The 18,886-nt window shown below is 42.7% G+C and overlaps 1 protein-coding gene across 4 annotated transcripts in view; it reads right to left on the bottom strand.

The window, feature by feature from the left end:
- The window catches only part of MAST4 (microtubule associated serine/threonine kinase family member 4), a 312,250-nt gene that overhangs the window by 198,242 nt on the left and 95,122 nt on the right, over window positions 1–18,886 (bottom strand). For 2 of the 4 annotated variants that reach the window (XM_048502661.1, XM_048502654.1), the window contains one exon: window positions 2,252–2,326. The exons of the other annotated variants lie outside the window; for them this stretch is intronic. In XM_048502661.1, coding sequence (XP_048358618.1) covers window positions 2,252–2,326 — 75 coding nt within the window. The remainder of the gene's footprint in view (window positions 1–2,251; window positions 2,327–18,886) is intronic. 4 annotated transcript variants of the gene reach the window in all.

Raw genomic sequence — 18,886 nt, 5'->3', positions numbered from 1 at the left:
GAATTTTTTGTTTCAAATGTTGCCTATGCATATATAAGGGGAAAAAACCAATGAATGCATGGCAAAGGCATATTAACAAATTTATCTGAAGTAACAAAAGACCAAGAATAAGATTTAAAATTTTACAAAATGAGGGGGAAAAGAAGAGGTCTAGCTGTACCCAATATCAAATTATACCATCAAGCTGCAGGACAAAACACAGCTCAAAGCCTTATAAAATTAGGAACAGCAGATTTAACAGGTATGCACAGTTATTTATGGAGGAAAAAAGCTGATCAAAAGACTCCCATGTAATAAGAAAATAACTTTTTGAAATCTGGAAAAAAAAACTTACTTATGACTCAGTTCCTCAATCGCACTTTTAAATTCTCCCATAGAAGCTTATTGTGATAAATAAACACAGAAGAAGAATGATAATATACTCTAAGGAAATGATCAACAAACAAGGAAAAATTAAATCCTGGCAAGAGATAAAAGGAGGAGGGCAAGAGAATACAATGGTTGATATATTTTCAGGTGGCATCCAGACTCAGGAGAGAATTAAAACTACAGGGAAGAATATTACATGAAATGTCAAACTTTGAAAAAGAGATTACTTCGCAGAAACAACAGTTGATGGGAAGACTATATAAGATCTTCTTTAAACACGAAACAGAAACAGAACAGGTAAAGGTCTGCATGGTGAAATGGATGCAAAATTTCAAAGAGATAACTTTTCAACAATGGGAAACATTATGATCCAAAAATATTAAACTTACTGCATGCCAAATGTTAAAAGAGAATGGGTATAAATTGTTTTATAAACAGTTTATAATGCCTGAGGTTATTAAGAAGATGAGTAAACACAATGATGGCCTTTGTTGGAGATGTCAAGGAGAAGTTGCATCTTTCTTTCACATGTGACAGACTTGTAAAAATAGCAAGAAGTATTGGATAGTAGTACATATGAAAATGCAAAAAATTCTAAAATTAAAATTCCCTTTTACTGCTAAAACTGTGCTATTAGATATTTTGCCTGAAAATCTTCCAAAGAAGCTTAATGGACTACATTGGCACTTATTAACAGCTGCAAGGGTAACAGTTGCATCCTGTTTGAAAACTGAAAGAAATCTCAACACAGAACTCTGAGAAGATAAAGTTAGAGACCATGCTACAATAGCCAGATTAACAAATCTTGAAACAGATAGCCACAAAAAGAGTTTGATGACAAATGGAAGTTTGAGGGTAAATCGATTATCGATAAAGAATAATAACAATAGTAAGTTAAATCCAGCAAAGATAGAGATCCTGTGGTTGAGTCAAGGGGAGCGTGTAGGAGAGTGTCGGCTGCTTGATCGGTGCAGCTTGTTTCTGCACTAACAAGAGACTTGGCATATCCCTTGATGTCTCTTTGTTGATGGAGGGTCAGGTGGCTCAGGTGAATTATGCAATCCACATGGCATTTTACCATCTGCGGCAAGCAAGACAGCTGGCACCCTATCTGTCCCAAGCCAACTTCGACAAAGTGATCCATGCAACAGTCACCTCTAGGCTGGATTACTGCAACTTGCTGTACACACAGCTAACCTTGAGCCTGCTCCAAAAACTCCAGTTGGTCCAGAATGCAGCAGTGAGGGTTCTTATTGGAGCCTTTGGGTAGACACATATTCAACTTGTACTCACCAGCTGCACTGGCTCCAGGTGGAGTTCAAGGTCAAGTTTAAGGGCTTAGTACTAACATACAAAGCCCTAAACAGCCTGCTGCCAAATTGCTTGCAGGGCCATCTCACCCATTATGTCCCCTGAGGGACACTCCAATCATCAAGTGAAAATTTACTTGCGGTCCCTGGCCCAGGGGAAGTCCAGCCAACCTCAGGGCCAAGGCATTTTTGGCCCTGTGGGATCTGATGCAGTTTCATAGGCCTGTAGGACAAAGCAGTTCCACCAGGCATATGGTTGAGGGAGCAATGGTTACCATGTTAGGCCTCCTCCCCCATCCCCACTTTCCCCCTTTCTTTTTTGGTTTTTAAGCAAGTTCGGGTGGAATTCAGACGCCTTTTCGCCATCATGAAATTGTTGAAATTATGTATAGCTTTTAATTTATGGATTTTACTGTATTTATTTGCTGTATTTATTATTACACATTTTGGTAGAAACTGCCCCAAAGTGTCGGTACAAAAATTAAAAAACAAATAAGGTAAAATATGCAGCCATCATGAAATGTGAAATTTCACCCATTCAGCATTTTTAAATAGCCCTTAAGTCCACTCACTTTTGTAGCTGCTGGTTCCACTAGCCTCTGGCGATGCCGACTTGAGCTGAAATGACTCTTCTGAGGTGCCCCTTCCTGACAGTGAATACGAGATGGCAAAAGGGAGAAAAATACAAACAGGGAAAAATGGAACATGGGAGGTAAGGGGGTGGAATGGCAAATGAGCAGAGAAGGGAGAGGGAGAGTATTTAACTGGTGTACTTGCACTACATTTATAAGAACGTTATTAAATAAACTTTCACTATTAATGCTAAATATATACACAATTTATAACATCAAAGTGAGATAACCTTGGGCACAATCCATCCAGAGTTAATAATCTTACTAGTTTCAGTGACAATAATTTAAGCACTGGCTTAACTCTGGATGGATTGTGCTTATGTCAGTTATCCATATTAATGTCAATGTCCAACGAAATACCTCTAAAAAAATTTATTTTTATTTTATTTTATTAGATTGACTACTCCAATCTTTCCAGCAAAAGGCCAGGCTCAGAGCAGCTAACACGCATAGATAAATATATATAAATCAATACAATGTGCAATTCAATGGTAACACTAGCTATCTCAACATATTAAAATCAAATTAATCATCATAATCACATATCTACTGATGACAACTAACACATTTAAAGTTTCAATAGGCTCAAGTGATGGGTCATAGTATAACTAAAACAACAACCCCATTGATAATTTAGATTTACCACACTAGGGGAGGAGCAAAGGGGACAAATATCCAGAGGCCAACAAGTTAAAAAAGAACCATAGCTGCCTCAACCAAAGGCCCTATGGAACATCTCTGTTCTATAGCGCCTGCGAAATTGAAGTAAATCTTCCTGATCTCAGGAAGTTCCACCAGATCAGATCCAGGGCCGAGAAAGGAGACAGACTGAAATGGTCCAACATGGAACCTGAAGATGCCCCTCCGCCCTCCCCCCACATCCTTAATATTGATTCCAGACTCTTACACTTTATTTTACAGCAAATACTGGAAATCATATAAACCATACTTCTTCTGCCAAAGCTTGCTCAACTATTTAAAGGGCATCCCTGCACATAATTAATGAATTGCAGTCTCCTATAGTTTGTTGCAGAGTGGCTTCAAAAATAAACAAAGACTTAAAGATACAAATAAAACTATTGCTGTTTCCAACAAAGAAACTTAACAAAGCCTTCATGTATAGCCCAAAGGTAAAATGTAATTTCCCAGTGTGACTGATTTGACAGAAATCTAGAAACAGGAGTTGTTTTTCACTCATCAGATCCACTAATGAAAATAATTAAATAAGAAAGTGGACTGATTCCATCATTCTCCTGGCATGCTAGTGAGGAAAATAGTGCAGAGCTGAAACATGTTCCCGTCCCATATTCCCTCCCACCCGAAATGCATAGAATTGCTTGGCTGGCAACTACTGAAATGGGGAAGGAGCAGGGGGCAGGTAGAGAGGTAGAAATATCACTGTGATGTCACTTCTGGCCAAAATTCAGAAGCTACTCTTCTTTAGCCAGAAATTACATCATGGAACACATAGCACTGCTACACACACACACCCCTTTCCCCGCCACCATTACCAGCAGCAGGCACTGGGTGGTGGGAGTGGACAATCATCCACCACCAACAGGTAAGTGGCAACCAGTGCACAAAACAGCTAAGGGAATACATTAAAGAAATAAGCACAACCCTACAAAAACGAAGAATCCCATATGATAAATCAGGCTTATTATTTGTCCAGATTAACAAGACTATTTCCCATTTTCCAAAGGATAAAGATCCAATTGGGGTAATTAGTACAGCTTACCAAGTAGCAAGTTTTAAACACAGTGTGAGAATATTTACATTTTCTACACGTAAGTCTGACTCACAGGTATGAGATCCCAAAGGCATCTGGTAGGCCACTGTGAGTAGCAGAGTGCTGGACTAGATGGACTCTGGTCTGATCCAGCAGGCTCTTTCTTATGTTCTTATGTTCTTATTCCTCTCCTTGCTAACCAGGAAGCGTTTGGTGGATTGTCTGCCTGACTGTAACAAGGAATCTCAATTTAAACACTATTCAAACTTATCTTCAGGCAGTGGTGCCCAGCTCCTGTGCTTGATAACATTGTCTTGTCCTCTATCTTCCAATTCTGCAAACAAGACAGTGACTGACTGGTCCCAAAGGAAAAGGTGGAAACTTTTTTGTCTAGTACTGGGAAATGTATTATTTAAAAAGTATGAAAGATGAATCCCTATGAGAATGCTTTTGTTTCTGTTTCTTTTTCTTGTGGATTGCATGTGCTTGAGAGCCATGGAAGCCAACCACCTGACTAACTCAAGCAAGTATGTAACACCACCAAAAACAGCCACCACCTGCATTAAACACCATTTTACAAATGCCTATTTCTTTCTTTTTGTTTTGAATTCCCAGAGAACCAATTCCCTATAAATAATCCCTATAAATAATCTATTGCCCAAAGTGGTAGGTGTCCCTTTCAGAGCTGGAAAATTAGCAAGAGCAGACCTTGGCCTTAGCATTGAGTAGTAGTCCAGTACTGATCATCTCTCAACTCCTACCCACACTGAGAGGAGTCTGTAGAATGGAGAAGGCGTGTGGAAGATTCATGTCTTGGAGCCACCAATGTTGGTGACACTACTTCCCCCACCTCTGTCACCAAGGGGTACCTAAAAGCTCTTGCAGCATCACTGTCCTGAGCAGGGTGTCAATCCTCTAAGCAGGCATGTGATCAACTAAGACAGGGGTGGGCAACTATGGCCCTCCAGATGTTCGTGGACTACAATTCCCATCAGCCCCTGCCAGCATGGCCAATAGGCTATTCTGGCAGGGGCTGATGGGAATTGTAGTCCACGAACATCTGGAGGGCCATAGTTGCCCACCCCTGAACTAAGATAAGGAATGGTGGCTGTGTAATTGTTGACTGCGACCTCCCAGAGAGTGTGATGTCCCCCTATCGATAGAGGAGTTCTGGCTTCAGCACTCACCAACATCCTGACTTTTTCGGGGCAGGGGAGCCCCTTTCCCCCTACGCTGGCTCGGTTATTTTCTTGGCCGTCAAAGTGGGGGCAAGGAAGAAGCACTATCACCAGAGCTCAAAGTAGAAAGTTGAGCAGTTAGTGCTGACATGACCAAGGGAGTTTCAATGGCTTACTTCCTGAGGTAAATGCAGGATCTGTTCATAAAGAATAGGCTTAAGCCCTAACATGGTGTGCCTCTGGAGTTAACTGGGCACATGCCTTACACAAAGTCAGGGTGAGCCCTTCAGAGAGGCATAAAGGCAACTGAGATGGCCATTATTCTTTGTCATCTTTGTATCCCATTTGGAGAACTTCTTCAATAGGGCAGAACTGTTCTTTTCCATTCTCGAAGTCAAAAAAAGAAGAGCTTGATCAGGCCAGATTTTCAATGCAGCAGCTTAAAAAAAGTGAGGGAATAGCTCCCTCCCCCTCTGACCTTGTGCCCAGTGGAAAATTTTCCTGCTCCCAGCTCCAAGGGGGAGGGGCCACTCAGATGCTACACGAATACCTAAAGAAAAGCTTGCTACTCTTCTCTGTGGGAGGCCTGCGCATGTACAGTCCCATGTGGAACTGGATATAAGACCACAAAGATGAAACCAAGAATCAGATTCAAATTTTTACAAGACAAGAAAAAGAAAGGAGCGCTAATAGTACCTAATATTACATTATACTATCAAATATTGTTGGGATTGAGGCCTGGATTAGAAATCCTCTCCCCACAATGGACACCTTGGGAGGTAGGTGGGGCTGAGAGAGTCACCCAACAGGCTTCATGTGACTGTCACCCAACAGGCTTCATGTGTAGAAACAGGGAAACAAATCCAGTTAAACAGATAAGAGTCTGCTGCTTATGTGGAGGAGTGAGGAATCAAATCCAGTTATCAGGAGTCCACTTATCTTAACCACTACATCATGCTGGCTCTTAAGAGTAAAATGGTACATGATGTTCTGTGGAAGGTACATCACTCTACAGGATATCAAGAAGATGGACAACAATTACAAAAGGAAATGTTAGAAATGTAAAGAAATAGATGGCCCTTTATATCATACTAGCAGCCAAGCCTATTTTATGGCTCAATAAAGTGGGCTCTAGAGGGGAGAGGGAGGCGCTACTTTTCCTGTCTGCCCACATTCTCTGCCATTGCCTCTGCTGCTGTTTCTCCACCCCCACCCCCACCCCACTCACCTTTTGGTTTGCCAATGCCTGGAGGTCTGTGGGGGTGTTAAGAGAATCATAGAATCACAGAGTTGGAAGAGACCACAAGGGCCATCAGGTCCAATTCCCTATCATGCAGGAACACACAGTCAAAGCACTCCCGACATATGTTCATCCAGCCTTTGTTTAAAAACCTCCAAAGAAGGAGACTCCACCACGCTCCAAGGCAGTGAATTCCACTGTCCAACAGCCGTGACGGTCAGAAAGTTCTTCCTAATGTTTAGTTGGAATCTCTTTTCCTGCACCTTGAATCCATTACTCCGTGTCCTAGTCTCTGAGGCAGCAGAAAACAAGATTGCTCCCTGTCCGACATGACATCCCTTCAAATATTTAAACATAGCTATCGTGTCCCCCATGAACCTTCGCTTCTCCAGGCTAAACATCCCCAGCAACCTAAGTCTCATTTCATAGGACATGGATTCCAGACCTTTTACCATTTTTGTTGCCCTCCTCTGGACACGTTGTCCAGCTTGTCAGTATCCTTCTTAAATTGCTGTGACCAGAACTGAACACAGTATTCTAGGTGAGGGTTAGGTGAGGTCTGACCAATGCAGAGTAGAATGGTACAATTACTTCCCTCAATCTAGACACTATACTCTTATTGATGAATCCCAGAACTGCATTGACTTTCTTGGCTGCCATATCACATTGTTGACTCATGTTCGGTTTGTGGTCTACTAAGACTCCCAAATCCCTTTTACATGTACTGTTGTCAAGACAGGTGTCACCCATTCTACATATGTGCATTTCATTTTTTCTGCCTAAGTGTAGAATCTTACATTTATCTCTTATGAAATTCATTTTGTTTGTTTTGGCCCAGCTCTCTAATCTGTCCAGATCATTTTGAATCCTGCCCCTGTCCTCCAGGGTATTAGCTACCCCTCCTAATTTGGTATCATCTGCAAATTTGATTAACATGCCCTCTATTTCATTATCCACATCATTGATAAAAATATTGAATAGCACTGGGCCCAGGACAGAACCCTGTGGCACTCCACTACTCACTTCTCTCCGGGATGAAAAGGAGTCATTAATGAGCACTCTTTGTGTTTGGCCAGTCAACCAATTACAAATCCATCCAACAGTTGCATTGTCTAGTCCACATCAACATGATACAACAGAACATACATCTTCTTCAGTTATAAACCATGTATAAAAACATACCACTACATACAGTGATCTATTTATGCTTTTAATAAAGCTGTCTGGATAAATAATAGCTTTAAAAGAAATTATCTCTTAATCGAGTACATTTCCCAAAGGTCATTTTATTGCTGAGACAGATAATTGGCATTTCCACAATTTAATGCACTATAGTTTTGTGCAATAAGAAGTGGCAAATATACTTTAACACACCAAATATATTTCAGCAACCAAAGAAACATATATATTTTTACTTACTCTGACAGCTAACTATTGGCCAATTCAATGGTCAAACATTGCAGGCTAAGGTAAAATCTGAGTGACACTTTATAGTTTTTAGATAAAACTTCTCAAAGGAAGCAGAAGAACAATTATAAGTGAACCTCTGTTTGCATTTAATTAGGCAGAAAGTAGAACTGTTTACTGTAGCCCATGCTTTGGTCAAATTCAGTCTAGAATCACTGTAGCGCTTTGTATGCAGGGACCCACTCCATTCTTTCATTGATAGACTTCCATTTCTGGACTACAGCCGAGTCAAACCATGCAAACGTATGCTTTTTGTATCAACAGAAATCAGCCACACAGAAAAAATAGCATGAAGAATGTTGATTCAGCAAATTTCTATGTCGCCTCTCCAGAGGATCAGTACAATGCACAGAAATGTCAATTTAGAATATAAGAAATATAAGTATAAGAATATAAGAAAAGGTGTCCTGGGAAGGCACTCTGTGTAGCCTTTTTCCCAAGACATTCTTAGAATGCCTTATTTCTACTCAAGTACTACATAAACAATGCAAAAATGCAATAAGTATCCACAAGGCTATCACCCCAATCACATGATATATTTTAACTGAGTCAGTTTATAAATGGAAACTTACAATAAATCATGTGTTTTAATACACTTCATATGTACATTTCATCATGCAATATTATATCATATCAGAGATAAGTGCATAATTTTACATAAACTATTTTCAGTTGTAAGCAATTCAAAGCTTTTTCAGTTACAAGCAATTCAAAACTATGAAAATGTGAGGTGGAGCTGGTTAACCTTCCGGATTTTTAGTTAACCTCGTACAGCCTTCCAAGACCCCTCCTGAAATAAGCAAATATATATAAGTATCATGCATGTATGGTGATTGGCAATCATAATACAACCCAACCCTTATAAATTTTAACTTACAAAAAATTTCCTATATTAGGATTTGAGTCTCAAAAAGTTATCCCAAGGACCCTCTTCTATGGATCAAACAAAACATTTTTTTGGAATTACTACAAACTTTTTATAAAGAATTCCTCAAAATAGTTATTAACACTAAAACAGCAAGCTCACCGTAACATGCTCCTTTTACAAGTGAAGCTAATTGTTCTCAGCAAGAAGGCACTGTAGTTCAACAGGTGCCTGCCCAACGAGGGGCCTTGGAAGGCTGTACAAGGTTAACTAAAAATCCAGAAGGTTAACCTCCTCATGGTCTTCTCTTTGTACCAGCATACCAGCTTATTTTCACATCTGTGTGGGACTGATCTTGAAGAATGTTTGAAAACATTAACAGCTCCAGAATACAGCAGCTACTCTGAGGGCACAGCCCAGGGTGGTGTAGTAGTTAAGAGCAGGAGGACTCTAATCTAGAGAACCAGATTGGATTCCCTGCTCTTCCACATGAGCTGCAAACTCTTATTTAGTGAACTGGATTTGTTTCTCTACTCCTATACTCAGACTGCTGATTGACCTTGGGCTAGTCATAGTTCTTCAGAACTCTCTCAGCCCCACCCACCTCACAGGGTGTCTGTCGTGGGGAGAGGAAGGGAAAGGTATTTGTAAGCCCCTTTGAGTCTCCTTACAGGAGATAAAGGGAAGTATAAATCCAAACTCCTTCTCTTCTTCTCCTCCACTCCAATACTGAAAGAACATTAACTGGTACTTTGTTTCCAGGCATAATTCAAGGTTTTAATCTATAAAGACCCAAAGTGTGTGAGACCAGGGTATATAAGGTCTGTCTTTTCCTATACACAACTGTCCAATAGTATAGAGACCTTCCTCTGAATATCCTCACCCTCAAAGGTAAGCAAATGAGATGCCTTTCTGTTATGTCCTAAACTTTGGAACTTCCTCCCAATGGAGTTTGCTGATCACTATCCTTATTAATGCACCAGTATAGTCTATCCTATTTGTACTAGTTTTTAAAAAATGTTTTAAGGATTGTACATTGCTTTAAGGATTCTACCATTGGAGACAGAAATTGACTAAGAAAAATTGACTATTCTTTTACCTATAAGGTGGCACACTCTAAAGCAGTGACATTCAGTGGTTGAGGAACACCCCAAGGCTCTGTCAAGCTGCTTGTGGTACTTCAGTGAAGTGCTGTCCAATGGGCCACTTGGCCCATGTCTCAGGAAAGTAGGCAAGATCCATGCCCAGTCAGTATCCTTCTTAAATTGAAAGGTGGTTTCCACCATGAAACAGCCACTTGTGGTTGTAAGGTGGTTTCCACCATGAAACAGCCACAAATGAAGAACAAAGACTTCCTGAGGTACAGGTCTCATGCCAAGAATGGAACTAAATGTGGCTCTTTAGGTTGATGGTCACTGTGAACATAGCTCTCCATGAGCCATGGAATCATATGATTGCTCTAAGGCAGGGGTTTGCAACCTGCGGCTCTCCAGATGTTCATGGGCTACAGTTCCCATCAGCCCCTGCCAGCATGGCCAATTGGCAGGGGCTGATGGGATTTGTAGTCCGTGAACATCTGGAGAGCCGCAGGTTGCAGACCCCTGCTCTAAGGGCTCTGAGAGAAAGTAAAGTAAAAGAAAAAAAACCCTCAGTCCACTGATTCAAAATATCACCAGAACTCTTTTTGGCATCTATCTTAGACATGTAAAGTGTGATCTATCTTATTATTTTATAACATTGTTTTTCTTTCTTTTGAGAATTCTCTTCAGTATACCTACTGAGATTGAGAGTAATAGAAATATACTGTACCTACTACTCATACTTTTTAAATTAATGCCATTTCAAATTAATGCCAGAACCTGCCAAACAAAGAACAACCTTACAGCACAATCCAGATGAGGCAAAAGCACTGCAGTGACCAGGGACAATGCAGTAAAAGTGGCATCACTCCACCTTCAAAGAGGATTCAGGCAGTGCAGAAAGGTGAGAAATAAAAAAAACCCTCTTTGGGGAAACAGGCTTATGCCACACTTTTGTGTGGAATAGTCTGCAGGCACAAAGGGCAGTGTTCCTGGGCGGGGATGCCAATGGAAGCCGACAAAAATCAACTCCATCCCTTGGACGCCAGCATAACTCCCCGGCAGCACCAACTTCTAGATTTGGCCACTGCAGAGCTGTGTGGTGACTAGATGCCAAGGTGTTTGCTCCCTCTGCTGGCATGGGTGCACCTTATTCTGGCAGAGGGGGCAAATGCGCCAGCAGAGCCCTCTACCACTCCTTAATGCCACCTCCCCCCACCCTTCAATCTGGACTGGGCCATAAGCAGCTTCAATAAAATAAAGAAAATACTAAAAGCTATGACAGCCCCTCATGTTAAAATTTGTGACAGCAGTAGCAGAAGTCATATCAAAATATTGCTAAGTTTCAAAGAACAAATTCATTTGTTTACAATGCACAGTCAGCTAGTAAGCAGAGAACCAAAGAGAAACGAAGAATGGTGTTCCTAGATTCCAATGGATTTTGATTCAAACTGTCTTCAGGATTTCTTTATAGAGACATATTGCTTGCTAAAGGATTTGACATGAAGGAACATTAAGCTTATGCTCCTCTTCCAAACATAACACCAATCAGCTCTGTAACATATTGAAAGCATTATCAAGAAATGTTGGTGCAATTATCAAAAGGCATTAATGAGAAGTACGATGTGGGCTGCAGACATTTAGTTTGGCCAAATGCCAAATCCTCTAGCTAATAATGTAGCAGATTTTTTTCTGCTACAGGAGGCCACCAGACTATAGAGGCAAGTGACCCCAAAGGAAACTGTTAACCCTTTCATGGAGATAGAATTTTGTAGCTTTGATAGCAGCAGGATAAACTCTCACAGAGTAAAGTGCCTTTTAGAGAGCTTGACAGTGGATAAATGCATCAAAAATACTGGCAGATTAAGCAAATGAACTGTGTTATATTATACTTATACAAGTGGCAACTTATCAGAAAATAAGGGTGCATTCAATTTGAATAATTTGAACAGCTGAGTCCACTGTGGAAATGCACTAATAGTCAGAGGTGTAGCTGGGCGAGAATGCACCCGGTGCACACTCTGGCTTTTCGCTCGCGTGCCCCCCCCCCCTCACTTACTTTAGCAAACTGAGCAGGCTTGAGTAGAGGCCTACCTGTTCCCTTCCAGGCCGCAAACGACCTGGTGGGAACTACATTTCCCAGGGTGCCCCTTACGGTGGCAGGGCACGCACCCCCGTTGATGCAAGCCCACGCCACAGCCAGCAGGGTTGCCTTCTCCCCCCCCCCCCCCACACACACACATACATATTCTGGACTGGGCTCTAATCTAGTAAGAGCTATAAAAAATTAAAATTGAATTATCCAACTTTCTGTAATATTAGTCTTTGTAGTTGCAGAATGAGCCTAAACAGTCAAATTTTGCACGTTCAACTCAGCGTCATGCAGAACATAACTATCAAATAGTCCTTCCTGCTTGCAGGGAAAAAACAGTGTTTAGTTTAATTCTGAGCCATTTTGAACATTTTTAGTGTTTTCTTGCATGTAAAAAGATCTTTATCCTTTTTAAAAAGTGTAATGACTATTTCCCTTCCTATTCCATCACTTTTTGTTCACCTAGCTATTAACATGGTAAATACTGATTAAGTCAACAAAATCTCAGTACTGAATTAAATAAACAAAAGGAACAATTACATCCATAGGCTCTGGAATTTCCTCTTATCTCATTTCCTCAGATATAAAGCATTTTTTCACTGATGTATATAGTAATAGATCATAAGTGTATTCCCAGCAATTTACAAACGTTCATTTCACTATAAGCAACAGGATACAGAGCTTCCTTTCCCACCAGGAAAGGGTTTTGATTTGCAATTACCCTAGAATACTGAGACCAGGCATGCTAAACCTATTTCAAAACACATTCTAGAAAGCTGTCATTTTAAACAATAGTTTTGCATGTGATAAAGTTGCTTTTAGGAAATAATTTTCATTGTTTTCAACACTTACAGACTAAAAAAACAGGGTTACAATCTGAATGAATTGCATGTAACAGCACCCCAGTTGGAACATGCTTTGTATTTTCATTACTATAGTTCATAGCTAATGAAGCAAGCCACTCTTAAAACTGAATGGCTAGTGTTGTTGGAAATCCTGCTTCAAAAGTAGTTCCCCTACCTACAAATTACACCAAGCCTTTTTCCCCCCTACTGAGGAGATGCTATGCTGGCATGGCAGAGGGTATTCCAGAGACTTTGTTGGCTTCCATCTCAGTTTTGCCTCCCCGGGTGCTGGCACCTGGGGCTTGGACTTGCACCATGGGTGATGTATCCCCATTGAACGCAATGGAAGGTTTTTCAGTGGCAGAGAGAAGGAATTGTTTTTGCCTCCCAACACCACCAAAAAAACCCTTTGGAGGTGATGGGGTGGCATCCCTGACTGCCCCAGGACTCTTGATTGAGCTGCCTGATTGATTGATTGATTGATTGATTTACAGGTTGGTTTTGAAGGAAAAAATCACCAGCACAGATCTCTAGGTAGACAAAGTAGAAACCTGTAAAAATAGCATGAATGACAAATACTAGATATTAAAGTGATATTCATCAGATTTTAATATTACTTGACATGAGTCTAGAAGATCAGTCCTGTCACAAGACAGGATTTGTGCAAAGTTTAACTAGTCAGGATTTGTGCAAAGTTTAACTAGTCAGGATTTGTGTTAAGTTTAAGTAGAATGATTTGTGTTAAGTTTAACCATATAAGGTTCTATGCTGGTTAAGGCAGAGGATAAAAGAGAATCAGAAATTTAACATAGCCCTGGGTCAACCCACAGATGTTTGCCACTCTAGGTGAACTACAACTCTGGCACCACTGCCAACCTGTTGAAGAGAGAGAGAGAGAACTGCAAGAAGGAGCATGGGAGCAGCAGCGTGCGTGCGTGCGTGCGTGCGTGCGTGCGTGCGTGCGTGCGTGCGTGCGTGTCAGAGCACAGACTAGCCAGCAGGGTGGAGAGCAATATGACCAACTTTGCCCTGCAAGAAGGAGCACAAGAATGGAATGCTGTTCTGAGCATGATGTGGTCATAAGGATGGAGAACCACAATACTTGGTTCCACCTTGCTCAGCCCTCCCTCTAATTTTCCAGTGTATAAAGAATGTAGCCAATTCAGCTTACATATACCTCCCCATGGCTTCCCAATGCTCCCAGTGCCAGATCACATCCTGCTACCACCACATCCAACAATTCTTGGATGTTCCTCTCCTGAAATCTCTCCTGAAATTTGCCTGAAATCTAGAACTCTATACCCAATATTCAGGAAGTGAAAAACATGCCTTACCTGCAGTGTGGCTTGGGCTACAGGGTATTCTACAGGGTATTCTAGTTGACCTCAACAAAATGCACCAGTCCCAATAGAAACAGCAGTGCAGAGATTAGCAGCAGCAACCACAGGTGCCAGTGGAACTACTCCAAACTAGCCAAGATGGGGCTAAGCTTCTGCAGCAGCCACTTCTTTTGGGAGCCACTGCTACTATGTGAGAGTTGGGAGGACATCCCCGGAAAGGGGCTAAATATAATCTTGCCATGCTGAGCCCAGGAGAGGATGAGGATATAGGGAAGTACATCATTTCTGAAGGGGGGAAGGTACCAGGATTCTATTGACTCTTCAAAAAAGTAACTTCTGTCTAATTTGGCACCTTCTGGAGCAGGGGTCTGCAACCTGCGGCTCTCCAGATGTTTATGGACTACAAATCCCATCAGCCCCTGCCAGTTGATGTGAATTGTAGTCCATGAATATCTGGAGAGCCGCAGGTTGCAGACTTCTGTTCTAGAGGCTAATGTTCTAGGATCACCTACTGTGCCTATATGGTAAAGACTGCCCTGATTTAACCCACATAACAGCAGCATATATTCCAAAACCTTATTCAAAAGAGACATTTTGAACGTGGAAAGGCAGGCAGTCAGAATTAATGTAACATATTGTTTTCTGTAACCGAATTCAAGCGACTGCAGAATAAGTCTCTCATTTCATCCTGGATAGGTCTGCAGCTGAGATTCCATTAGCAACTCATTAGCCACATCTTCCCAAGAACATTGGATGAGGCTGATGCGTATAAGTGCTGGACTGGTTACGTGTATTCTGATTCTCTCACTGCTAACTGCAACTGTGGCCAGAGGGATGGAATGACAGTCCATCCCCATCCTTCCCCATCCCCCCATCTGGAACACCTGTGGAGGGTGGGGCCTGGCTGCTATATAAGACACTGCAGCCGCCGCCAAAGGGCAGCAGTTCAAGGTCGCTGCCTGTTATGGACCCGTTTGGGGATGGGCTGGGGGATCCAAGATGAAGGCAGCAATGGAACAGGGCTAAAATGCCCACTCCAAGCAATACAACCTGAACCTGTTTCCTGGGGAGAGACTGGCCACCATAAGAGCTGATAAGGGGTCAGGGATCTCAGAACGGGTGGGGAAGGTATGCTGATAGGATGAGGCCGAATAGGAGAAGGGGTTGAGACAATATATGAGTTGTTCCCGTTCTGACCTCATTCCTATTCCCAGATCTGAGGGTTGTGGGCAAGGGTTTTCCCTGCTTCATCACTGGTGCTGATGAACGCCAGGACCATCAACAATAAGATCAGTGTCCTCAGGGATAATCCCAAGGACCAGCAGATGGACCTGGCATGCATCACGTAAACTCAGTTTAGGAGTTGCTCTGAGCGCGCTCACCCACACAGGTTTCTCATGCCTTCACCAATGCCCAACACAGGGCCAGTGTGTGTGTGTGTGGGGGGGAGTCTTCATCCATTCTATTCTTTTTGGGGGAATTCTTGCATCGTCAATCACCAGAAGAGAGTGTGCTGGTCTGATGTGTGGGGGGCCTTGGAGAGGCTGGCTGTTCTTCTTCTGTATTGATCACCTAGCACACCAGCAGGCAGCCTGTCCCAGCTGCTGGAGGACATCTTGAAGTGGGCATTGCATTCCCCAGGCTTATTGTCATGAGGGACTTCAACGTCCATGCGAATGCGGCCTTGTGCCATGCGGCTATGGATCTAGTGTCATCCATGGCGGAACTAGGCATTTCTCTTGTCAACACTGGCCCCACACATCAGGCAGGTTACACCCTGGATTTCATTTTCAGGGTGAGAATAGATATAGTCGTATTTTCCATTAGTCGTATTCTCCATTACCATGGTCCGACCATTTCGTCCTGAGGGTTCGGGTGGAGCTACCATCCTACCCCAGTCTAGCAGATTTTAGCTCACCCGTGGAGACTTTAGTTCAGTCTCTGGAACCAGCAGAAAGGAGCAGCAGTGGACAAGGCATCTGGGCCAGGAAGAACAGAGTGACTCTGGTGTTCATTTTGGAGGGCTTTTCTCAAAGCCACATCTTTTAAAACAGTGTATTTTTAACAGGGGTTTGCAGGGGTTATCTCTTTTTCTCCTTAAGGCTACTAGGAGCTGAGACTGCTGGAGGTGGGAGAGACTTAACAGGGGGTTAACAGAGGAGTTACTCTTTGTATCCACTGGAGAACACTGCTAAAGGGAGTGGGAGGGCTCCTGAGGTGAAGATCCCATTTCAGTCTTTAGTTCAGTCTCTGGAACCAACCTAGCTGGCTGGCAAGCAATTTCTTTCTTTTTTTCTTTTTAAAAATTAATTAATTAATTAAGATTAATAAGGACATTTCTTGGAGGGATAGTAAGGTACAGATAGTTAGCTCCAAGGGGCACTGACTAAAAAAGTTTAATATCTAAATATCTAAACAAGAAGCAGATATGAAGGCAGGAAGCCAGCCAGGGGGGATAAGGAGAAGAGCTTGCCAGTGTTTTGCACTGAAGTGTCACATGTGTATGACTATCTGCCACTAGGCCAGAGAGTCGGGGGTGTACTCCCTACGCTGCCAATGAGCCTCACTGGCACTCAAAGGAACGTGTGTCCCATTCTCTTGGAAGCCAAGGATTGGCAGACCCTGGAGAAGCTGAGGAGAGGCAGAGAGGAGGCAACAAACAAAGCTTCCAGGGACCCTAGCAGCCGGGTCCCATCTCTGCCAAAGAGGTGGCCGACTTATCTCTTCAGATGTCATGGAGAATGAGAGTCTAGGTGACAGAGGGTGCCAGTCTGGAGGTGCAGGGGAAGATGCTCCCTTAGATGGGGATCCCCTTCCTGTAACCTGGTGATCAGCTATCCTCGCGCACTGGAGGATACCCTCGAGGAGGTGCGGGGGGGGCTCCTTGTGAGTGGAGTGATTCGATCATCAGGAATATAGAGAGTTGGGTTTGTGACAGAGCGTGATGACCGACCGATGGTGAGCTTGCCTGCCACCTGGTGCAAAGGTTGCCGGATATCCCACTTGCCACGTCCTAGATAGAGCTGTTAGACAGTGCTGGGGTGGAGTCAGCAGTTAGCGGTCCACATTGAGTACCAATGACATTTGGTATTAGGAAATGTAGCTAGGAGGAGTTCTGGAAGCTAGAATTTGGAAGACTGCTTTAAGGAAAAAAGGTTAAAATCCAGGACCCCTAAGGTGGCATTCTCTGAAATGCTGCACTCTGTTCCCTTGTACAGCCAGCAGGCCGAGGCTAAGAGCAAGCTGAGGAGATCACAGGAGGAGGTCTCTCAATGCGTGGATGAGGAAAGAGGTGGTGGTGCAAGGCAGAGGGTTTCCAGATTTGTATCAGGAACTGGGGAACCTTTGGGATAAGGCAGGCCTGTACAAAAGGGACGGGCTTCATCTTAACCAAAGAGGAACCAGGCTGCTGGCGCTCAACATTAAAAAAGGTGGCAGAACAGCTTTTAAACTGATTCCTGGGGGAAGCCGACAGGAGCTGAGGTGACTTCGGTTCGGAATACAGAGTCCATGGGGATGCAGACAGAGAAGGAGGTTTTTTTAAATCAACCACATACAAGTGAGGAACATAGCAATGTGATAAGTGATAGTGTCTACAAAAGGCTAGAGGGCAAAACACATAAATCCCAGGTTAGGGACAGAGACAGAGTATACAAGTGTCTCTATGCTAATAGTAGAAGCATTCGACCTAAAATGGGGGAGCTGGAGTACGGAGTTTTGAAGGAGGACATTGATATAGTGGGCATCACAGAGACATGATGGAATGAGGAGAACTAGTGGGATGCTGTTATCCCAGGTTACAGGCTCTACAGGAAGGATAGGACAGGGCGTATTGGGGGTGGGGTGGCCCTCTACATCAAAGAGAGCATAGTGTCACATAAAATAGACAATGCAGGGGGAGCTGATTCCTCTACAGAAGCACTGTGGATATCAATACCAGGGGTGAAACATAGTTTAACATTAAGAATATATTATCGTCCCCCTGACCAAAGCGCACAAGAGGATTCTGAGATGGAAAAAGAAATTAGAGAGGCCAACAAAAGCAAAAATGTCCATTTGGTAATGGTGATTTTAGCTATCCCCATATAAACTGGAAAAATGCATGTTCAGGTCATAGTAAGGAGAGAACATTCCTGGATATGCTAAATGACTGTGGCTTAGAGCAGATGGTTGTAGAACCAACCAGGGGAGATGTGATCCTAGATCTAATTCTATGTGGGACCCAGGACCTGGTGCGGGAAGTCAGTGTTGTTGAGCCGATAGGGAACAGCGACCACAATGCTGTCAGATTCAGTATCTCTGCATGCGAACAAGTGACAACTACTAATGTAGTTACATTCGCCTTCAGAAAGGGAAATTTCTCAAAGATGAGGGGGATAGTGCGGAGGAAGCTGAAAGGAGAAAATCAACAGCGTCAAAAAATGTCCAAGATGCTTGGAGGTTATTTAAAAACACAGTCTTAAAAGCTCAGCTGGAATGTGTTCCACAGGTTAGGAAAGGCAGCGCCCAGTCCAAAAGAAAGCCACCATGGTTAACAAGGGACGTTGAGGAAATTATTAGGGAAAAAAAGATGTCTTTTAGAAAATGGAAGTCCAACTTAACTGATAAAGAATACCAGAGAGAACACAAATGGTGGCAAAGGAGAAGCAAGTTAGCTGTAAGGGAGGCAAAAAAGGATTATGAGGGAAACGGCTGTGAACATCAAAACCAGCAACAAACAGTTCTTCAAGTACATCAAAA

Source organism: Sphaerodactylus townsendi, linkage group LG07, assembly GCF_021028975.2.
Source record: "Sphaerodactylus townsendi isolate TG3544 linkage group LG07, MPM_Stown_v2.3, whole genome shotgun sequence".
Lineage (NCBI taxonomy): Eukaryota > Metazoa > Chordata > Lepidosauria > Squamata > Sphaerodactylidae > Sphaerodactylus > Sphaerodactylus townsendi.
The sequence above is the reverse complement of the archived record's forward strand: the minus strand, read 5'-3'. Positions and strand labels throughout refer to the sequence as shown.